The sequence below is a fragment of the Phalacrocorax carbo genome, chromosome 3 (assembly GCF_963921805.1).
Source record: "Phalacrocorax carbo chromosome 3, bPhaCar2.1, whole genome shotgun sequence".
NCBI classification, from domain to species: Eukaryota; Metazoa; Chordata; class Aves; order Suliformes; family Phalacrocoracidae; genus Phalacrocorax; species Phalacrocorax carbo.
The window spans coordinates 55208031-55229458 of record NC_087515.1 but is presented as its reverse complement, the minus strand read 5'-3'; the positions used below and the strand labels follow the sequence as shown (position 1 = coordinate 55229458).

Here is a 21428-nt window from a genome sequence, read left to right as displayed (position 1 = left end):
GGCAAAGGCCTTTGAAAAGTACAAAGTGTTATGGCTACACACATGGAACCAATTAAAATGTTCCCTGAAGAAAGGTAAGACAGTTTTTCTGGCACACTTTATAGAATATGCCATAGAGAATATTTAATAATACAAACAAAATGATGAAGAGACTACTCATTATTTATTTCAAAAGATTCTTTAAATTAGCAAAACTCACCGTGCACTGGTCAAGGTGTCTTTGAAGTCCTTCGGTATCTCCTTGAACAGCTTTTTCTGTCATTAAGAAGTCTTTCACACCATCCATCCACTTCTGAACAACTTTTGAATCAGCCTAAATCAAGTATAGTATTGAAGACTTGATACAATGCCGTGACAAAGAATGTATGGCTGTTGCATTTCAACTACGAGCAGTGTCAAAAGAATATTCTACAAGCTGCTAGTATTGCCTTGGTTTTGAATCAGACCACCTTTGGTTTAGATTTTGCTTTTGGTTGTTTTGGTTCCCCCACAGTTTCTCTGTTCTCAAATTTATATGAAAACTAAATTCACAGTAATGGTATTCTCCTATCCATGCCACAACATCGTTTAATTGACACTGTGCTGCTCCAGGCTATCTATCACACAGAAACACAGGATCAGATAAGGAGGCAAGCATGGCTTCAAGAAGTATGTGGTTACCCTTTACATGAAGGACCTGGCTGAAGGCTGGGAATAGCATTTTTCTGACAACAGAAACCACGTACAACTGTTTCCACCACACTCAGTCGAGACACATATTGCACTCAAAGGAAAACAGAGGGCCCTATAGAAACATACATGGGGAGAAGAGGAAGGAGTAATGTTAAATACACTTGACAGGTAGAAGCTATGCTGGGAAAGCCTTTTGCCTTACAGAGAAACGTAAGTATAAAAGGAAAATGCCACAGAGGATTGGACTAATGACTCAAAAAAAACCCTAGCTGTTTGAGGCCAATAGCGCCTACTGTACCCACTAGAGCAATGCACAGGGGGCAAAAAAAAAGTAGATACATACAGTTTCAGAGTTATCTGACCTAACATTTGGCAGCTGCCTTATATCCTGCGATGAGGTGGGAGGGGGGAGGGAGAGAGGAGGGTTGTCACCTCCCTCCCATGCAGCTGTGAATGTTCCCAATCACCCTTACAAATAAAACAGAACAAGGAGAAAGTTTTACATTGTCACAGTTCAAAGTGAGTTACGTGGTTGTTATTTTTTAATAACATAGTTGGAAGTTTTTTAATCCCCATTTTTGGACTGTTTGGTCGGGTTTTTTAAGAGATGGCATCTTTTTATTCCAGCACAACCTTCACAGAGCCCTGTTATTGAGAAGCCGAGTCAAAACTCATCAGCTTCACCTTCTACTCTGCAGGTCACCAAGGAGGAAACCATACGCTTAAAAACTTTGCAATAACAATTCTTTCAAGATCAATACATTACACACTGCTTCTCAAAAAAAACTGTCTGCGCTAATGAAAAGCCATTAGACTAAAAACGTGTTTATTTTTAGGCCAATGCTATCATTAGAGGTCAAAGTCATGACATTTTCTTCATTCTTTTCCCATTTTGGGGGAATTTCCTGTAGCTGATTAGCCTGAAAATCGTTTTCCAAAAAACAGACCCCAGGAGGCTTAACAGTGAACCATGGCTTAATGTAAAAAAACAAACAAACAAAACAAAACAAAAACTTATAAAGGCTGCCATTTGACAAGGCATTTTAGCATATACCTAATTTAGCTTGCTTACAGTAAACTACTTACATAAGCAGCTGAAGTGAATTAAATGGGATTACTCACAAAGGCACACATTTAAACAACTTGCCAAATCGCAAATCAAGTCTACAGAAGTTTAATGCAGTAAATGCTCTTGTACTGAGCAGGCAAATAATTAGCAATGGTCAAATACCCAGCATAGGTTGTTGATGTACAAGTTCGAGACATGAACTAAAACACTGGATCAGTTTCTAGAATTTATCCCAGGCAGGAATAAAAATCAAATGTGCTGAATTTTAACTTGTTCACTCCCAGAAAAACCACATGATGTACAGCCATGCAGTAGATTTAAAAGAACAGAAAGTAATACATAATCAAAGACACATCAAGCCATGTGTTAGAGGTATGATAACAGAGAATACAAGATACTGAAGTTTTCTTCTAGAAAACACAAGATGCAAAACTGATAAAGTGAGCCTTGTCTATTTTTTCCCATTTCATGACTTATAGTCTCACAATGAAACACAAATCATGTCACTAATGCACGTGCAGTCAGCTTGGGGGAAGCCTCTGTCACATCACAAATCACAGAAGCACCACCTGAGCAACAGGACCCACAGGCAGGTCTGCCACTGACTTCTCAAGGACAGTTTGAGGACTGTTCTCTTGCCTGCTCACTGTTGAAATGAGAATACTTAGGTTCAGTTTCTTTTCAAAAACCTAAATGTGAGGAGCACTGTTTGGGGAAATGCCAGTTTTTAAGGGTGAAATAGAAAAAAGAAACATTACAATAAACCAACACCTGTGTATATTTGCACATGACCACATGTTTTCCAAGGGTTGCCATTCACTTACTCCTTTTTTCCTTTTCTCCCCCCTTTCAATTTTTTTTTCCTTTAATAACCAGACATTTCATCTTCTCTCTTGACCAAGGAGATGCTGCCCAGCCATTCTCCAAACTAACCTTGTGTCTCAGGCATCGCATCTCCAGTACTGACCCATTCAGTGTCTCCACCAGGACCATATATCCCATCTCCCATATCAATCTTTCTTGCAGTGCAAGTTCCATACTCGTCTGTTCAATACCATCCACAACATTTTTATTCAACTTGCTCCACATTATCATTTTTATTCATACAGAGCTAGACTACAAAAGGTTCTGTATAGATTAGTGCCACTCCTTCAAAATGAAAAATCAGAGAATATAGGTACATAAGAACATAAGATGACTGTCCATCCACTGACAGCTTTACAAAGCATTTAGAAAACACAGGAACCGTGTACTTATAAATTCAGTTCATGGGGAAACACCCCTAACTGCAAGCCTCCAATTTCTACAGATAGCACCACTATGTATTTCTTCCATTTTCAGTTATTTAATAACTACTTCCATTGTTTCTCCTGCTTTAATTTCTTTTTCAGCTTCTGTACTTCTTTTCAAGTTAACAGGAAAGTTTTTAACATCTCACTTAGGACAAAATTCTGTTCTCAGATCTATACAACAGCAAGCAGCTTCAATGCTTGGCTTTCCATAGCTCTTCAAAACTCCCATGGGCATAAAAATCTACCGTCTTTCATCAGTGAGTGCTTTGTATACATGGTGGTACCAACATCACTCTGGACAGCTATGGAGAACAGGGCACTTCACCTTTGGCTGAAAGAACTGAGTAATTGATTACTAATTGAAAACCTGACATGTTAATACTGCACACATGTGCCCTACTCATCTAAACATTAAAGAATCATTTTTCAGGAGCCATTCTTCACCTAGTTAAAGCTGTGATTTAGGAAAGTAGGTGCATATAGAGACCTCTCAACTGAACATTACTCAAATCCAGAAAAAGAAGAGTTCTGCACTTACAAGAAATTAAAGGGGGGGGGGTGGGAAAAATGCTGCTAAATCTGATAAGTTAAGGAGGTCTTGCTCAGTGTAGCTACAGATAATCAAGGCAACTGGGAAGCTGCAGTCATTTGAAGACTGATAGAAAGTTGTTGCATAAAGGACATTGAGGCAGGCTTACATGCAGAATATCTATTCTGTCATGCTAAATAACTAATAAGTGTAACCAGAAAGAGAGGGAAGAGAAGGAAACATGGTGGGATACTGCACACTTAGGTCAAAGTCAGCAGAAAAATTAATGAGGAGGTGGTTGCTGGAAGTAATCACCAAGAGCTCGGCTAAGCCTTAGAAGTTAATTTGTTTTAGACTCCTGTACAAGCCAGCTCACTTTGGGCAGTCAGCTCCAACTGACCAGCAGCATCAGCTCCTCCACAGTTCCACACCATCCCACAGGCTGCTGCAAGTATCTACAGAAGGATGGGTTTGAAGGAACCAGACTAAAAGCAGAAACTCTTTCAGATGTAGGTGCACAAGCACACATATTCCTGGAAGTGTTTAAGGGGGAGACGGGGGGTGTGGGATAGGACAGCTTTTATCTTTATAGTTCAGGTAATACAGCCTAACAATATTACACAAAAGTGTTATATAAAGAAATATACTTTTTTCCCTCTGAAAACCCACAATTACTCCTCCTATTCATAGGTTGGTTTGTGGCTTCCGTTCACAAGTTCACTAGCCTAGTCCGGACTACCATACCTATGCTATTCATACACACCCACACCCCACAGCCCCCATACACACACTCCTAGGAGTAGCTCATGTCCTGAAACAAATAATTAGCAAATACCACTTTAGGAGCAGGAGCAAGTTTTTCCCTTCAGCCTTCTTCCCCTAAGTAAAAGGTTTTATGGGAGCACAGGTACACACTCTGCTCTTAATTGCCCTTTAGTTACAATCTGTTACCCCTACTATGACTTATTCCAGGATTTTGCTTTAGTTTTTGGTTTGTTTGGGTTTTGTGGCTTTTACTACTTCTGAAACATAATCAGCAATGGCTTGTCCAACTATCACTGTAACATCATGCAAGTCAATTACCTGGTCTTACTAATATAAATCTCCGTTTAAATGCGTGTCTGTACTCGAGTAGTCAACTACAGATCCTGTCTGGCTTAAAATGTAAAAACAACAACAAAACAAAAAACCCAAAACAATAAAAACACCACCACCACAAACACACCAAAAAAACCACACCACAAAACTAAAAGCCACTTAGTCTGAAGTCTGAATCCACTATGAAATAGAAGGACTGTTTTCTGCTTCAGAGGGAGGGGAGAACAAGATTGAAAGAAGTTGGGGAGAGTGGTAGTGTGCACACATGGCACCAATGTTCTGAAGAAGGTGCACACAGCAAGTTGCTTATAAATTGCATGGTACATGCTCTATCCGAGCCAAAACCAGTACAATGCTCTGTTAGTTGGAAAATAATGTAAATAATTCCACACATTAACATGTTTAATGCATGTGAAAATACCAATTTCTGTTGGCTAATGTACCTGTGCCTTCATCTTGAGAGACAGAGAATCTCTAAAAGCACCTTCTTGCTTTTTGAAGTTTAAAATATAATATGATAGTAATATGAAATTTATTTAAAATCTAGTTAAACATTACTCGAGGAAAAAAGACACTATATTTGGGCTTTTATACTGCTCTGAGCAGCTTATACTTTCAAGCTGATACTGAAGAATGGTTAGTGCCTATTTAACTTTTGGGTCACAATCATACTGCCACATGCTAAATCACGATATATTTAAGTTTTCGTTATTTTTTTTCCCTCTCCCCAGAGGAATATAAATAGCCCGGAGAAGGGACTTAAAGCAAACACAAAAAACCCCATCTATCCAGTGAATACTGAGTCAACCTTGGCTAAGTTGTTAAGCACTATGTCTCCCCTCTATCAATGGGTTGAACATGTGAATACCCTTGCTTTTAAAAATGAAGATATTAAAACACTGGGATTTTCTCTTATGCAGGATTTCATATACATTTATATATATATATATACACACACACACACACGAGTGTTGATTAATCTTAATTCTTTAAGTCTCTTTCCTAACACTTCAGAGGCCATCTGTTGGAAATGGAAAACTCAATATACCGCAACATTTTCTTTACTTCCTTTTTTAACAGGCTGTACTAACTCTTTATTTCTGTTGACAGAAATCCCACTTGAAGGAGCAGGTTTTCTGTAGCAGGTATGGAATTTCAATTTCAGATGTCAAACTAGTAAGGCTTTGGGCATCTGACACTGACCACAATAGAGGGCACTCAGCCCACACTGGGATCAAGCCTTCAACAGCACAGCTGACATACCCTTGACTTTAGTGTAACCTTTGGTTCTGGTATTAAAATGAGAGGAACACTAAATTTAAGTGAAAAGTAATTAACTTAATTAGATAAAATAATATCCTGTGCATGTTAAAACTCCTCTGCTACCCTGCTATAAATACATCATATATGCTTCTAGCCTCTGCCCATCAACTTTTCACTTCTCTATCAGTATCATCTGGACTTCTGCAGAAACACAGTGAAAGGGCTCTAAAACAACTGAGTTGTGTAACAAAAAAAATCCTTTCATTTTACCTCAAATATTCTCAGCTTGGATGTAATTTCCTCCAATAGTTTAACATCTTTGGAAATCTTGAGCTTTAACTTGTCCCAGTGTCCCTGCACATGCTTGAACTCTTGCGTGTAGACATTTTTTATATCCAAAGAAGCATGTTTCTCCAAAGCCTTTGTTTCTTCAGCAAGTTTATCCAGCCTGGGTTTTTGGGCTTCCAGTGTCTCATAAACAGTCTACAAAGGGAAAAAAAAATATATATATATATGCACTTCCAGTATCTGCCATACAACAGGTACACACCTACATACAAGTACAAGTACATCAAAGGTTTTGCTGTACAGAGCACAGATTCAGTGAAGAGTGATATTCCAGTTACCTCAGTTATTGCAGCAGATACATCCAAACAACCCTTTAAGCAGTAAAAGCTGCAGCTTGCTCTACTGGAACAGTAGCAGATATTACAGAATGGGCTGTAAAGCTTGGCCACATAGCTAAACACACCCAGGCACCTATGACTCCCCTGTGCTGTGCAGTACTGGCACTCAAGTAAGCAAAGCAATGGCTACTCTACACCACAGTCGCAAAAGAAACCACAATGTAGACATACCAGGACCTCAGGTTTTTTTCTTCATTCCCTCCACAGATATATATATATTTCCTTAGAAAGAAAACAAACAAAGCCCACACAAACAGGCTGAATATGTCTTTCCGAGTTTCGTAAAGTAAAATTATTATAACATCTAGCTGCAATGAAAGCTCTGGATACTTGAGTTTTGAAAGCTACTCATCCAGCTCGAATACAGGGAGGACACAATCTAAATACATTCACTATGGCATTGCTGATCTGAAGAGTCACTTGAGCTGGAATAGCTAATTCCTAATATTAAGGAAAATTAACAGCTGAAGGTATAAGCCAAGACACGAAGAAATGCTGCCACTTCATTAAAATGGTTGTTTTGGTTATCCTGCTTAAAATGTGCTTGAGAGAGAAATCTGGAATGAACACATGAAACCATTACTACTTTGCTAGTATATACATTTAATGTGTACATGTGGGATGCGTTTGCATGTGTTTTACTGAGGAAGAATCCTCTTTGATATGTTTATGTTCAATTTTACTTTGTGTTTACAGGAAATAAACAGGATGAAGTGTACCATTTCCTCTAAAAAGATAGGTAGCGAGGTAGCAATGAGACTGGGAAGAGGGATATATCTTCCCACAAACAAGAGCTTTCTTTGCAGGGGGCCACAGACTGAGTCAGTCCCTGGCTTGGGTCTATGCCTGAAGCACTTAGCAGTGCCTGCTACAGTGCAGAAGGAGCTGGACAGTCCCAGGTCCACAAGCAGCTCATCATCTACAGTTTGTTCCCATCTCCCATCACATTCTTTAAAGCTTCCACACTGGCATGGTATGTCCTTTCAAGCTAATTAGTCTCTGAAGAAAAAAGGGAAGGAGGGATTCAGGCAGAAGTAGGAAAAAGACACACCTCCAAAGACTAAACACCGTTGCAATTCAGCCAGCAGATGGACAAGAAAATCTCTGCCAACTTGAAACAATACAGAAGCAACATTAAAAGAGAAAACCAGAGAACTCCATCTTTTTTTAATCTAGTGCTTTCTTTTTTGAAGCAGCAATACTGAGCTTTTAAATATACATATTTGATCACTGTCTGCTGAATAGACAGGGAAAGACAGACACTGCCTCTCCCAGCCCAGCAACTAGAGTTCAAGAGTTCCTCCAAAGTCACCTGCAGCTCTTTTATGTCACCACACAGGGAAAAATACATGTTTCTGAATTAAGCATGATTCCACAAAAGCAAAGTGAGACAGTGGAGGGGACAGGAAGTATTTAGCTATGTTTTTTTAATTTAAAAAAAAAAATCAAAAAAAGGACTGGAGATGCATAATTCTCTCTCCTAACTCCAGCCCTGCCCCAGTAACCAATATTTACAAAGCAACTGTCACCCATAGATTTTCTTTAAATAGCCTTTATAGGCTCATAATACAAAATAAAATACCATTTCTACTGGACAAAATTTGTGCATCGACTACTTTTATGGCTTGCAAGCACTGTTTCCCTTTGAAAGGCAATCTGGAGGCCACAGGGCTACAGTTACTCTTTCACAGCAGTCAAGCAGGATGGATTTGTTCAACAGCTGAACCTCAGAGATTGTTTAAGCAGGCACCCCACGTCTGGGTAGGCTATACCCAGTGCTTGAAAGAGAGGACCACAAACCTGCACGCCACAGCCTCAGCGGGAGGGCGGAGGCAGGGTCAGGGAGCCTGCGCTGCCGCGGGGCAGGGACAAGGGACACGGCCTCCCCAGGCCAGCACGCCCGAGCAGGCTGGGCACGGGCATGGCTGCTGGCAGCTGCGGTGCAGCTCAAGCAGGGAGCGCTGAGAGGCAAACCCCAGGGGAGGAAAGGGCAGGCCCCGGCTCCTGGCTTTCCTCACAGCCACGCTCAGCGGCAAAGGAGCAGACCTTGGATCAGGTCACCCACCCGATCCAACCAAGCTCCTAGGAAGGAGGTGCTTGTGGGACCCTGACAACCATTTTGGGGCTCCTCAGCACAGGAGACACAGGCACCCTGGGGAGAGCCTGGGGAGGCTGCCAAGGTGGTCTGAGGCACTGCAGTGCTCCAGAGGAGGTCCATCAGAGCCTTCCCCCAGCTCAGCAGCCCCAGGTCTCTTGGCCTCGTCTCCTGGCACAGGCAGCAAGAGAAGCTGTGAAGTCTGCAATCTCAGAGATACCCAACCCTCACCTGGACACATCCCTCAGCAGCCTGTGGTGATCCAGCTTTCAAGCAAGCAACCCCGAGAGGCCACTTCCACAGACTGCTCCCTAATCGACTTCCCTCTGAGGAACATTTTAGTTACCCCACTAAAAACAAGGCAAGAGAAAGGAAGATGACAGTAGCTGGTCAAGCAACTCCCTTGCTCCAGTGCAAAAGTGGAGAGTTACCTTTGCCTGCTGCAGGGCCTTCTCAACTTTACCGGGGTCACTCAGCCCGCTGGCGATGGACAGCTGCTTGCACTCCAGCTCGCTCAGCACGTCCTTCAGCCGCCGCAGGGAGTCCACGTAGTCCTGGCTCGGCTGGCTTTCTGTCTCTGGAATCGTGGAGAAGAGTAATGGAATATAATACAAGGCAAAGGAATAGACAAGAGACCCAAATTAAGAGATGTAAACACAAAGCTATCAGAATAATTTACAAACAAGAAATCATGTGATATATACTTGTACAGTGAACCCTGCCGAGACCCTCCAAGCACTAAAAAAACTCTTCTGCTGATGGCAATGTTTCTTTCCTTTAAAAAAGTATTAAACATATGTAATATATTTATTATATTCTATATAATACCTATTTATATAACATCTCACCACCACCACCCCCCAAAAAAATTTAAAAACTCAATCCCATTTTTAGAATTTTCTTACACACTTAAGCACCTAAATCTCTTAGGGTGAGCACGGTGGTGGTATCATTAGTACTTGGGCTTTTGCATGCCTAAATCCCCACAGTTTAGTATTTTTCATTTTAAAATAAGTTTTAGACAGGGCTACTCTTTATATGCAAACACACCAATATCTACTATATATAGAATATAAAGTATAGTGTATATAGGAGTCATCTATTACATATGAAGTTAAACACACTATAGTAACTATATATATAAAATACTAGCTTATGTATAAACATACATAAAATACATATTAGTGTAGTATTAGGGTTTGGAGCATTTTTTTCATTTTCCTATATACACACAAATATAGAAAAACAGCATCTTTCAGCCTGCTGCCGGATCAGAGACACTGTCTGGAAAGACTGAAAAGAGAATTAAAGTTTGGATGGAGTATCTGCTTGCAATCTTTGACTGCATCTCAGATTTTGTTCGAGCAGCCCTCTGTGGAATCCCAGGCGGGAGGCAGCACCTTACTCTGGCATTTCAGAAAGCAGTTGTCTACCTCTGAGGTTTTCAGACAAACAGGATTTCGGCTGTAGGACCCGTACTGTGCTAAGCACATTCTCTGGCCCTGGATTGCTAAAACATTTCATCACTGCCACAAGTGAAACTTAATCTAAGCCTTGTTCTGACTCCCCAGGTTACTGTCAGAACTGTCAAACCATTTATAAACTAAGGAATGACTCAACATTTCTAGAGAGAATCGGTTATCTGTTTTCCTCTTCTCCAAAAGCCAGGATCAATTTACTGGTAGGAGAGAAAATAAAAATCAGTAAAAGGCAAATAGGTGTGCTGACACTGAACTACAGCAAATCCTAAAGGAAAATAAAATAGTCGAAATAGCCTCCCATTGTGACTTAAGTTTTTTGTCAATTCCCATAAAAAAACGCCTGTAGGGATGGGGCTGAGTAGCCCTCCATTAGGGAATTTTCAGAGGCTCAAAGAAGAGCCATGGAAGGAGCTGGCAGTCAAAGCCTGCCAAGTTCACAAATGCTCAGGTGTCACCACTAGTTGTTTCTCCCCATTATACAGCTCTGGAAGTTCTTTTACTTTACAGCGATCAAAACAGTGCTGTAAACAAACAGCTGAGAACCTGAACTGACATTTCCCTCTGTTCTTTAGTAATACACGATCTGCAGAGAAATCATAATGCAAGAAAATACACAAATTTAACATATTATGATATAAGGTGTTTTTACCAAGTAGTAACTGGTTCAAATATACTAACACCACCTCAAGTGATGTGTAGCATGATATGACAAAAATACCCCTTATTCTTTCATGTAAAAATTAGCAAAATACACAATACCAATAAAATTAATTGAAAGTACATGAACTCAGAACAGTCATAAAATAATCATTCCTCACAGTAAGAATGAAAGCACACCCTGTAATTTGAGCATGGCAGGCAGACACATTATTCATAGTTTTCTGCATGCATATAATCAAAGCATGCAGGTGTTGTGCAACACATTATATAGACAGCCTAACAAGTTAGTAATTGACCCTATTTTTATTACACACCAAATAAAGCGATAATGCTCCTCCATTTGGGGCCATTCGCAAAAATCTTTCTTGTATTCCTCAAAATGAAAACTAAGAAAAAATCTCCTTATATGCCTGTGCTCTTGCTATTCAGCTGTAAAATATCAGAGCTACATATTTTGGGCACTACATTTAAAATCCTTTAGAAGCCAGCATGACTGGTTTGAATGCTCATAATGAAATTTTTAATGCAACAAAAACCTAAGTATAAAGTGCCCTAAAAGCAAGCCAGATTCCCAATCACTTCAAAGATGAAATTTCCAGAAGGAATTATGTATGACTGATGTGCTCAAATCTGTGAAAAGGGATAAATTTCACATGCACACTTCAATTTTACAAGGTTCTCTTAATCTTCCATTTTTCATTTCTAGCATTATTATTTATTTGTGTAAGTGCCAGAGACAAACAGCTTTTCAGACTATATTAGCAAAACATATTTAAGGTGGATAATTCCTCAAATGTAGTTTCAGGAATGTTGCATCCTTGCATAATGACTTTTAACACCATGGAACAATATATTTTATAGTGTGCACAGAGGAGTTCATGTGAAAATTCTTTCAGGTGAATAAAAAACTTTTGTCAGCCTGACCCAAAACCTCCCAGAATCAGTAGGAAAACTCTACCAGAATTCAGTGACTTTTCAATCAGCTCAAAACAGGAATAATAAAAGAAAAATCAGAACATAAGTATCAGAAGGGGTTATGTTAAAAAAATATATATATTTACCTTTCTTCAGCTGCTGGTGACATTCCTCTAGTTTCTGACGAGTCAGCTTGAAGTGATCAAGAAAACCATTCAAGCTCTCCTGAATGAAGTCTGGAGGCATGGGTTGAGAGGTGAGTGCCTTGCAGGTGGCTTTCAGGTGTTCCAGCCGTGGACTCAGGCTTACAAGATGAGTTAACTCCCGCTGGGAAAGGTTAAAACCAAAAACCAAATCTCACACTTGCCTTGTCAACACAAGGATTTTAGTAAGCTACTGCAGCACAGCTCCTAAACATTACTAGGGCAACACTGTTGAAGTATTCCTGTGACACAGGCACCAAAATCTTCCCATCAAATCCAGTGCCCTGGATGCCTCAGAAATTAAGTTAGATTATTACTGACTAGGCTAAGCAACTCTGGGGTATTCTGTGTTCCTAACAGCTTCCAATCAAAATTAGCAATTTTTGCCAGACTTACCTCACATAAGTCTTTCCGGACTGCTGAGGGCTGGGATGCTGAAGTAGCATCATTTTTAAGCCATCCATCCTTCTCAATTAGAGTCTTTTCAAGCTCACTTATTTCCTTAAAATAAGCATTTATATCTTCCTGGTACTTTATCTTTCTGGCCGTTTCTTCCAGATGTTGAACCACATCTTTCCATCCAGACAATATTTTCTCTACCACACTTTTTATATCCACTGTAGAAAGTCCCTCTAAAAATAACATATAAATTGTTATATTAAGCACAACACATTCTGATTAACAGGTGGTTAGCCTTTCCTCTCCTCAGATACAGGTGCACAATTGCATTAACATGCAAAATGCTTTGATTCCAAGTCCACTGTCCATAAAACTGTACTCATTACTAAGTGTGATTCAGCTTTTTGTTTCCACATTAATAGTGAGATGACGAGTGAGATATTCCACTTGCCACTGCAAGTTTCTGACGCAGATTCTCTTTCGAGGTACCACCTTCTTTTTATGAGGATATTTGGCTCATTGAATCTTAACAGTTCTGTCATTTAGATCAGGGTATAAGGAAGAGATTCACACGGAGGGCTCTGTTGGCTGCACCGCTTTAGCATAAGTGGAGCCCAGTGCTCTGGTCTAGGGCAGCCAGCCACCTTCTCAAGGGCACTTGAAGGTTCTGCTCCATAGATCCTCCCTGTGCTTCACACACTGGCCACACACTTGGCGCATCTACAATATAGAAGCACAGCAGCTGCAACCACCCACATAAGAGGAGCATGCACATAATGATCAGTACCTGCCCCAAGATAGAAATGACTGTATACATATGCACACCAGTGCTGTGCATTATTCCACATAGGTGTAGCTGGGCCTAGTTTTGGAGAGAAGGGCTGTCATTCTGAGCTGGACAAAACATACTAGCAGACCATAACAAAGCCAGAGACGGTAGATTGGTTTGTATCAGCAAAAAGTAAGATACAGAAATTGCTTCCTAAGTGTTTGCCATCTTAAACTTTGGGATCTATAGAAAATAACCAGGTTTTGAACTATGCATTTCTCATTATGCTCAATAGATACTTGTTTCATAGCCATGGCCTATCACAGCTGGAGGGGTTTATAAAAGAGGGAGACAGGGAGGGAGGGAGGGAGGATCTTTGTCCTTTGTCTGAAGACAAGGAACAGCTACAAGTTTTTAGAACCCAAACTCCAGGTCAAATCAGTGGCTTCCAGCCATCAGCTTCAGGGCAGTGGAACCCACTGTAAAAAACTTCAGCTGTAGTAGGCAAGGAGGGGAGGACTGGAGATGCTTAACAGACTGGGGGATCGGGCAAAGGGTTTGGGTGGAAAAAAAAAATGTGATGGCTGGGAAATCCGATGGAAATCAGCACTTTCCAAAACAGATGCTGGTCAGTGTGCAGGACAGCGATACCATCCTTTTACCTGTGTGAATGCTACCAGTTGTAGCAACTTCACCAGGAGCCAAGTGCATAGCACATCTAAAAGACTGTCTCTGGGTGATATGAACAGCTCTTTTATGGAGAAAATCACATTTCACTGATGGAGTTTCATCATATTATGAAACACGATTTTTGGCAAGGCTTGAAGATCCAACTTTCACTGATGTTAATTATAAGCTTCCAGGGATAAGTGTTTTAATTGACAATCAATCACTTTCTCAAGCATGTAGGCTTTGCTCTTGCCTTTGAGCCATAAATTGTGACTGTATCATCAAAATATACTGACAGCTTTTACAGAAGTAGAGAAAACTATTAATAAAGAGAGATATACACACATTTATCAAGCCTAAATTTGGTTTCAAAACTTCCACTTTAAGGTTCTTACATGTTAAAATTTTATACTTAAAATCTCCACACAATTTAAAATTAAACCAACTCCTTCCCCCAAAAGTATGTAACAGCCATTTTAAGAAAATATTTCTATGTCAATAACAACTACTCTTAAAAGGTTGCAAATGAACTCACACATTAAGCAAAGAATATTAATATTGCTTTTCTATAAGCTTTAGTAGAAAAAACCCATATCAACAACTAGTAACAGTAACAATGACCAGTGTCTCTTTAGGAAAGAAAATAGAGGGAGAGGGAAGGAATATATTGTCATATGTAACTGGAAATAGCATGTTTCAGTATTATTTCCTAGCAACTCATCTGACTAAAAATCACAGAACAGAAAAACGTTCAAGTTGCTTACCCTTTCCCATTTGATCCAAAAGAATGTGTCCACTTCGTTTCAGTTCATCTAACTTTTGGCTTTTTTCAACCCTTTCTTTTTCAATCACCTACAAAGTAAACCCCAAAAGAATACAGGTTCACAGAGTCATTTTTCTTGACTTCCACCCCTGCCCCCAGGTAACACACATTTTCCCACTACTACCCAAAACACATTCAATTTTTCTTGGCTACAGCACCCTCTAAGATGTACGTTAGAACTGTTTGTTCAGAAAACAAATGCAAAAGGAGACAGGTCTCACAAGTACCAGGCAAGCCAAGGACTAGAACACCACCTCCATGAAAAAATATTGTTAAAAGGGTTGATGATCCTCCTATGTGAAATGCTGGGACACCAGCTAAAACAAGTCACTTGTGATCAAAAAGTCTGATCAAAATTCATATTTAATATGAATCAGTAGAAAAAATACTTTAAACAATCCCTTTGCCTCTACAGCCTCTGCTGAGATTTCCAGTAGAAGGGAACAACCACCTGTTCCGTAGAAGTCCATTTAGCAAGAACAATAGCATGTTAATAATCCACATTCAAACTCTAGTGCTTCGCTCTCCTTCATAAAGAAATGGTGAGGGAAACCTTATGTGACTACCAATATTTTTAGAGGAACAAGTTCCTCCCTCAAGGCATACATGTGGGTCAATGCTCCTGTGTGAGCCAAGACACAGAGCACATCCACGGAGGAAAGACCGGTTCCTTGGCCAGAAGGCCACAACTTCAATATCCTCTGAGATTACAACAAAGTATCTTCAAATTTAAATCTTTTTGAAACTTATGTCTGAGATCATTACTTTGGTTTAGACTTGCTGCAGTAAATTCAGAAGCAGCATGTATTTATTTGCACAGTTGGGAATAACAAACACTGTCCTACCCACTTAGAGCCAAATCGTTTAAAACCAGTGCTGTTCATGGGAACCTGGCGTTCATTTTGGAGCCTGTTTTATAAAGAGCTACAAACATTCATAAAGATCTATAAATAAACTATTAGGAGGGTTGTTTTGGTTTTTATTTCCAACAGTACTGCCATTCCAAATATTCCTATTGGCACCATTTTAGACTACAGCATTGAGAAGGAGTCTCCTTACAGATACTTGTAAGTATTGTATTTGACTTCAAAAGTAGGTTCAAGTCCTGCTAAGGCACCACTAAGCCTTCATTAACAAAGCATGCTCAAGGAGCAAAAAAGGCAAGAATACATTCCTGAAGCAGAAGGAACAGAAGATAAAATGGTTATTTCATGGCTCCTGGCTTCAGGGTCCTGTAAAATTATGCATTCTGTCTTTCAAGTCAGTAATACTATACATGAGTTGTAACTATCAGGTTTCTCCAAAATTAAGAGTGAACAATGTGTCCAAACATTGTAACAACGGACCACTTTGGACCCTGGGTGGTACAGTGCGTGCAGAGTGTCCCAGCATGATTCAAGGGGCCTCTGAGCAGCCCACCAGTTCATCTCTGCCAAAATTATAGAAGTGGTGTCAATCAAGTCCATCTCCAACTGTGAAACATGAAGTCAAAATATGCTGCTTAGTTGAAAAGATACAAATCCTGAAGACAGACATTTATCAGAGCTCCAAAGGAAACATCAGTAATACATGTTTTTAACCTTTCCTGTGGATTGTGCAACCTGACACCAGCAAGTTTGTGTACAGCTGGACAGAAATTTCCATGTATGTCCAGATCTGAAACTAAAGGACTTAATCCCCATGAAGCATGTGGATCAGCCCACACCTCCAGCTGACAGCCAGCTTAGAGACAAAATATACCATTCACCGGAACACACACTACCTCCCCATTTTACCTTCAACTTTTCTTTCATGTTTGAAGTCTCTCTCATCTTCTTGTACTCTTTGATGTCTGTGGCCTGAATGGCAGATTTTGATTTTGAAATCCAGTTCAGGAGCTCAGCACTTTCAGCCTCAAACCTGGTTTAGAAGATCAGACAATTTTGGTGGGTTGTTTTTGGGTTTTTTTGGTCATTTTTACCTGTTCAGTCACTTTGTCTAAAGAACCAGAAGTCTTAAAGCTCAGCACATTACTCAATCCAGAAGAGCAAGGCTGCATACGAGATTCATGTTTCTCATACTACTACTCACAGGCAGTAAGACAGATAGACTTTGAAAAACCTGTCATAGTAAAAATTATGTCCATGGCATTACCCTTTGGGAGCAATTTTTAAATTTTTTTGTTACATATTTTCATGCAAACTATTACTGTTTCTTTTAATATGTCACAAAAGATCTCTCAATGATGAGTATTTTGAAAGTAATAACCTAAACCTCAGGAACAAGACAAATAAGAATTAGCGTTCTAGACTGTGTAAAAATCTGCAACACTCTTTAGTCTGAAGGAAAAGTTAGCAGCTTCAGCACTCAAGGCAGTGACAGTGGACAAACATTTCTGAATGCTTAGCTGACTAAAGATTAGCTTATAGCTTAAGATTCTTGGCTACAGTTGGACATATCTATACTAACATAACTTATGCCTAAGACCTCTAAGCTGCAACCTGCCACCACCAAACAAAAAACAAACAAAAAACCCCAACTCCCAAATTAACCAATACCATACAGACCTTGAGAGAAGGATAGAGATACTGTACAGACCACATTATAGTTATATTAACATAGTGTAAATCCTAATATGGAGTAACAGCCTACCAACAAATGGAGAATTCACTGTCAGTTACTCAAAGTTTTCATGGGAAAACCTGCAAAATTCTATTTACTAACCATTTGTTGTTTTCAACATAAGTAACTGGAATCAGGCGAAAGATCAGATAGTTTAACCTATTTTAACTGACTGTCCTTAATACAGTTTGAACTCTAGGAAGAAAGAACACAGATCAGATCACTTTTGCTTTCAGAATCTGAAATAGTTTCTACATCCCATGATAGAGACAGAGCGAAGGGACAGATGGGCTGCCAACTGTGTTACCGCCCTGGGACACCCATATGTACACACCACCCCCAACCAGGGCTCAGAGGGTCTGACCAGGGTCCTCGAGAGGGTTTGGGCAAGTTCCTCACCCCTTTAAACCTCCATTCCTCCTCCAGAAAAATGAGGAGAACAATTCTTCACTGTGCGAACACACACCATGCAGCACAGCAACTCCCTGCTCTTGATGCAGCCGTCTATCCTCTCCATAAATGACCTACTAAAGGGTTAAACTAGTGACACCTCAAAGAAATGCACATTTTCTCAGGCAAGCACAAAAAGCGAAATGATGAGCGTACAGAATTTACCTTCTTGATTTACCTTGAAACAATTCCTTTAGTTTTAGGTATGCTATTTAATAAAGGCACTGCAACACGTGTTATTAAGTACTGTTTAGCCTAAAGAAGACAAAGCTCCAGGGAGACCTTATAGCAGCCTTCAAGTACTTAAAAGGGGCGTACAGGAGAGATGGGGAGGTATTCATCAGGGAATGTTGTGATGGGATGAGGAGTAATGGTTTTAAACTGAAAAAGGGTATATTTAAGTTAGATATAAGGAAGAAATTCTTCACTCTGAGGGTGGTGAGGCACTGGAACAGGCTGCCCAGAGAAGTTGTAGATGCCCCCCTCACCCCTGACAGTGATCAAAGCCAGGCTGGATGGGGCTTTGGGCAACCTGGTCTAGTGGAAGGTGTCCCTGCCCACAGCAGGGCGGTTGGAACTAGATGGTCTTCAAAGGTCCTTCCAACCCAAATCATTCTATGATTCTATACATGCAAATCAGTCAGCCACTCCAGATATACTTATGAAAGGAGACATCACTGTAATATTGTTCTTATTAATAAACACCCGGGAGATAGAATAGGTTTCTGAGCCCTTTTTTGTGCAATTTCTCCCACTTCTCCCATATATTTTATAGAGATACGAAATAAATAATAAATCAAAATACTTGTCACTTTCACAACACTTTTTAACCAAAGATGAGAAGATGTTTTTCCAAAAGAAAGTCAATATAATTAATTCTATCTTTCAGCAAAAGAACTGAGGTACAAAGGACTGCAGACATGCTTTTTTTGAGAAACACCACTCTCATTTTCCTTTGAAATCAGCGGAAGCTGCAGGCTTTCTGCTGCTCTGAAAACAAAGCTGTACACAATATTTCCTTCCCGGTCCCGAAACCCAACCTCACAATTGGAACTTAAATTCTCCTCACTTGCAAAACAGAAGAGTCAAAAGCCAAGACCAAGAGACATGGGTCTATGCAGTGTCTAGTGAGAAAGGGAAAGTGGCAGTGACATATACTTACTTCTTCTTTGCTTCACTGTCCCCTGGGATTTGCCTTTTCTTTGGGGGTGGCGGTGGGGGCAACTCCTGCCTGGATTGTTTAACCGCTACCTGTTCCTTCAATGGTGGTGTTTCAGCAGCAGTCTTCTGTGAAACCTGTGACATCCCTACGCTTCCTACAGCTTGAGTTACCTATACAAAATAATTCAGCAGAAGGGTTACATGCCATTTCTAATACAAACTAAATTGCTTTTGCGTAGTTCCTTTCATCCATCAGTCAAAAGCCCATTCATTCACTCCTACAAATGATCACATCTAGCCATCATGAAGCACCTTTATAATAGATGCGCTCCAGAGAAGTGTCATTTTTCTCATTTTACAGATGCAAACCATGCTTCAAAATTCTAAGTTCAACTGGAATTCCATGCCAGTCCAAGTGAACTAAGAATCTACAAAATAGATATAATGCTTACCTTCTTTTATAATTGCTTGGTTTACAGAAACAACCAAGCTCCATTGGGTTTATTAACAGACACTGCTATATTTTATACTCATATCCCATAAAACCAAGCCCAGATCTCAGAAAGAGCTAATAATACACAGTGGATTTGACCTAAAAACTCACTTAGGTCGATAGAAACCTTCCACACTCTTTAACGAGTTATAAAGTAAGTCCCATGGGTATCAACCTGTAAGTTCTAAGTATGTGCTTGATATTTAGGGGGAGCGAATGGATGAAGACAGGATTTGGCACTCTCCAGTGCTTTGACTCAAACACAAGAACAAATTAAAGCCACATGGCTAAAACGGACCTCTACTCTGACTGCACAACTCATTCACTCTACACTAAATGGATCATGAATCAGTGCCACAGCCTTCACCATAATAACACTTTAATATCACAAAAAGGAACATATGAGTCATAAAACTGTCAAACAAAATTCTCACAGAAGCCAGCGGGAGTTCTGTAAATAAAAACATTACCAAGCACTCAAAATACTAAAATAAACATTTAACAATCCAGCTTGGCTATCATCATTACATAGCAAACAAACAACTACTCTATTTTCAACAGATGAGAAATCATACTCACAGAGCATAAAAGCTTGTATGACTCCCATTTATTTATCTATTCTGGGTTTTGGGCTTTGTCTTTGTTTTCTTTTAGTATCAGATTTAATCCAGTCCCAGCACTCTTATAATGTTTAAAGGCATTTGCATTGATTGATAGTACATGGCAAGCCTGCTTTACTCATCAGAAAAATGAGGCTTAATCTGTGTGAGAAAGGAGTAATAGTACTAGTCACGTTAACAACTTGGGGTTTTGAAGACCAAGAAATGCAGACAGCTTTGTCAGCAGATAAAGTCAGCCCCATGTGAAAGCACTCACCTACCTCCCTAGCCTGATGCCAAGAGCTTGCCTGGGCTATTTTGCTGACAATATCAATGAGGTTTGCGTACACACAGACATCTAAACAGCTAAAAAGTAACAAAGCTTTTTTAAGTACCTGGTTAGAGTAATCCTCTAGCTTCTGCACCAAACTGTCCCACCTCTGAGTTAGTTCTTCTTGATCCTGATCGATTTTAGCAGATGCTCTCCCATTCCCAAGGATCTGGGCCACATCCTGACCTAGCTCATTCAGCTGGTCTAGTGTTTGCCGTTTCATACCCATGTCCTCTTTCAAAATCTGAAGTTAAAAGAAAACATTAAAAGACGACACCAAGTATTCTGCCACCCCTTAGCTTTTAATTCCGGGGTCGGGCGAAGAAGTCTGCTACCTGAGCCAGATGCATCATAGGTTTCAAAACAGTTCTCTTGTATAACAAAACACTAACAGACACTCTTAAAAAGAGTACATCCCTGAAACAGCTCCTGGAGCAGTGAGCACTATCGCTTGAGTAACAGTTACAAAATTGTTCGTTCAGGTACAGGCTGCACCAATGTATTAAAATATAAAAACCGCAAGCCTACACTTTGGAAAACACAACTGCCTGGCGGCCTGCAATAAACTCCAAACCCTGTCAAAAACTCAGGATAGCCATTTCAAAGTTTGGCACACCACCAACCTGGAATAGCCATGGAGCAAGTTGTACGCATTTTTTTAAATTCAAGTGAAAATCTGGCAAGGGGAGAGTATTATCCTGGCTTCCAAAGCATCATGCATTCACAACTCCTAATGGGGTCAACCTGGTAATTTGCCATTCATTTAGTCTATGAGACTTGACAGGGTAGGGCAGGATAGCGATACTCACTGCTAGTTTTCGAACATTCACACTCAAGTCTGTTTGATCCTTGAAGTTGCTTGTCTGGACCTTACTCAAAGCCTCTTCTTTCTCAGTTAACCAAGCTTTCAATAAGCACTGCAGATCATCAGAAAAACAGCACAAGAATATACCAGGTTTGTCAAACAGCTATTGACAATTCCTTCTTTAAGATGTTTCCATTCAAAGCACAGTTCTGCAGTCTTTATATGCAGGAATTGCAGTTGGCATTAACAAAAATAGTACATAAAAAGGGACAAAAAAATCAGATCAAAGAACTAATTTCCAGCAAAACCATTTCAACAAAACCATTTCTCAATATATCAGAACCCCCCCTCCCAAGTTATTCATA

At 40.0% G+C, this 21428-nt stretch overlaps 1 protein-coding gene across 6 annotated transcripts in view; it reads right to left on the bottom strand.

Annotated features, from left to right (window-relative positions):
* Window positions 1-21428, bottom strand: part of UTRN (utrophin) — a 383596-nt gene that overhangs the window by 270136 nt on the left and 92032 nt on the right. For all 6 annotated transcript variants that reach the window (XM_064446971.1, XM_064446972.1, XM_064446970.1 and 3 more), the window contains 10 exons: window positions 21068-21175; window positions 20323-20502; window positions 18837-19006; window positions 16399-16522; window positions 14565-14652; window positions 12360-12595; window positions 11907-12087; window positions 9136-9281; window positions 6194-6406; window positions 200-313 (listed from right to left, as the gene is read on the bottom strand). In XM_064446971.1, the coding sequence (XP_064303041.1) occupies window positions 200-313; window positions 6194-6406; window positions 9136-9281; window positions 11907-12087; window positions 12360-12595; window positions 14565-14652; window positions 16399-16522; window positions 18837-19006; window positions 20323-20502; window positions 21068-21175 (1560 nt within the window). The remainder of the gene's footprint in view (window positions 1-199; window positions 314-6193; window positions 6407-9135; window positions 9282-11906; window positions 12088-12359; window positions 12596-14564; window positions 14653-16398; window positions 16523-18836; window positions 19007-20322; window positions 20503-21067; window positions 21176-21428) is intronic.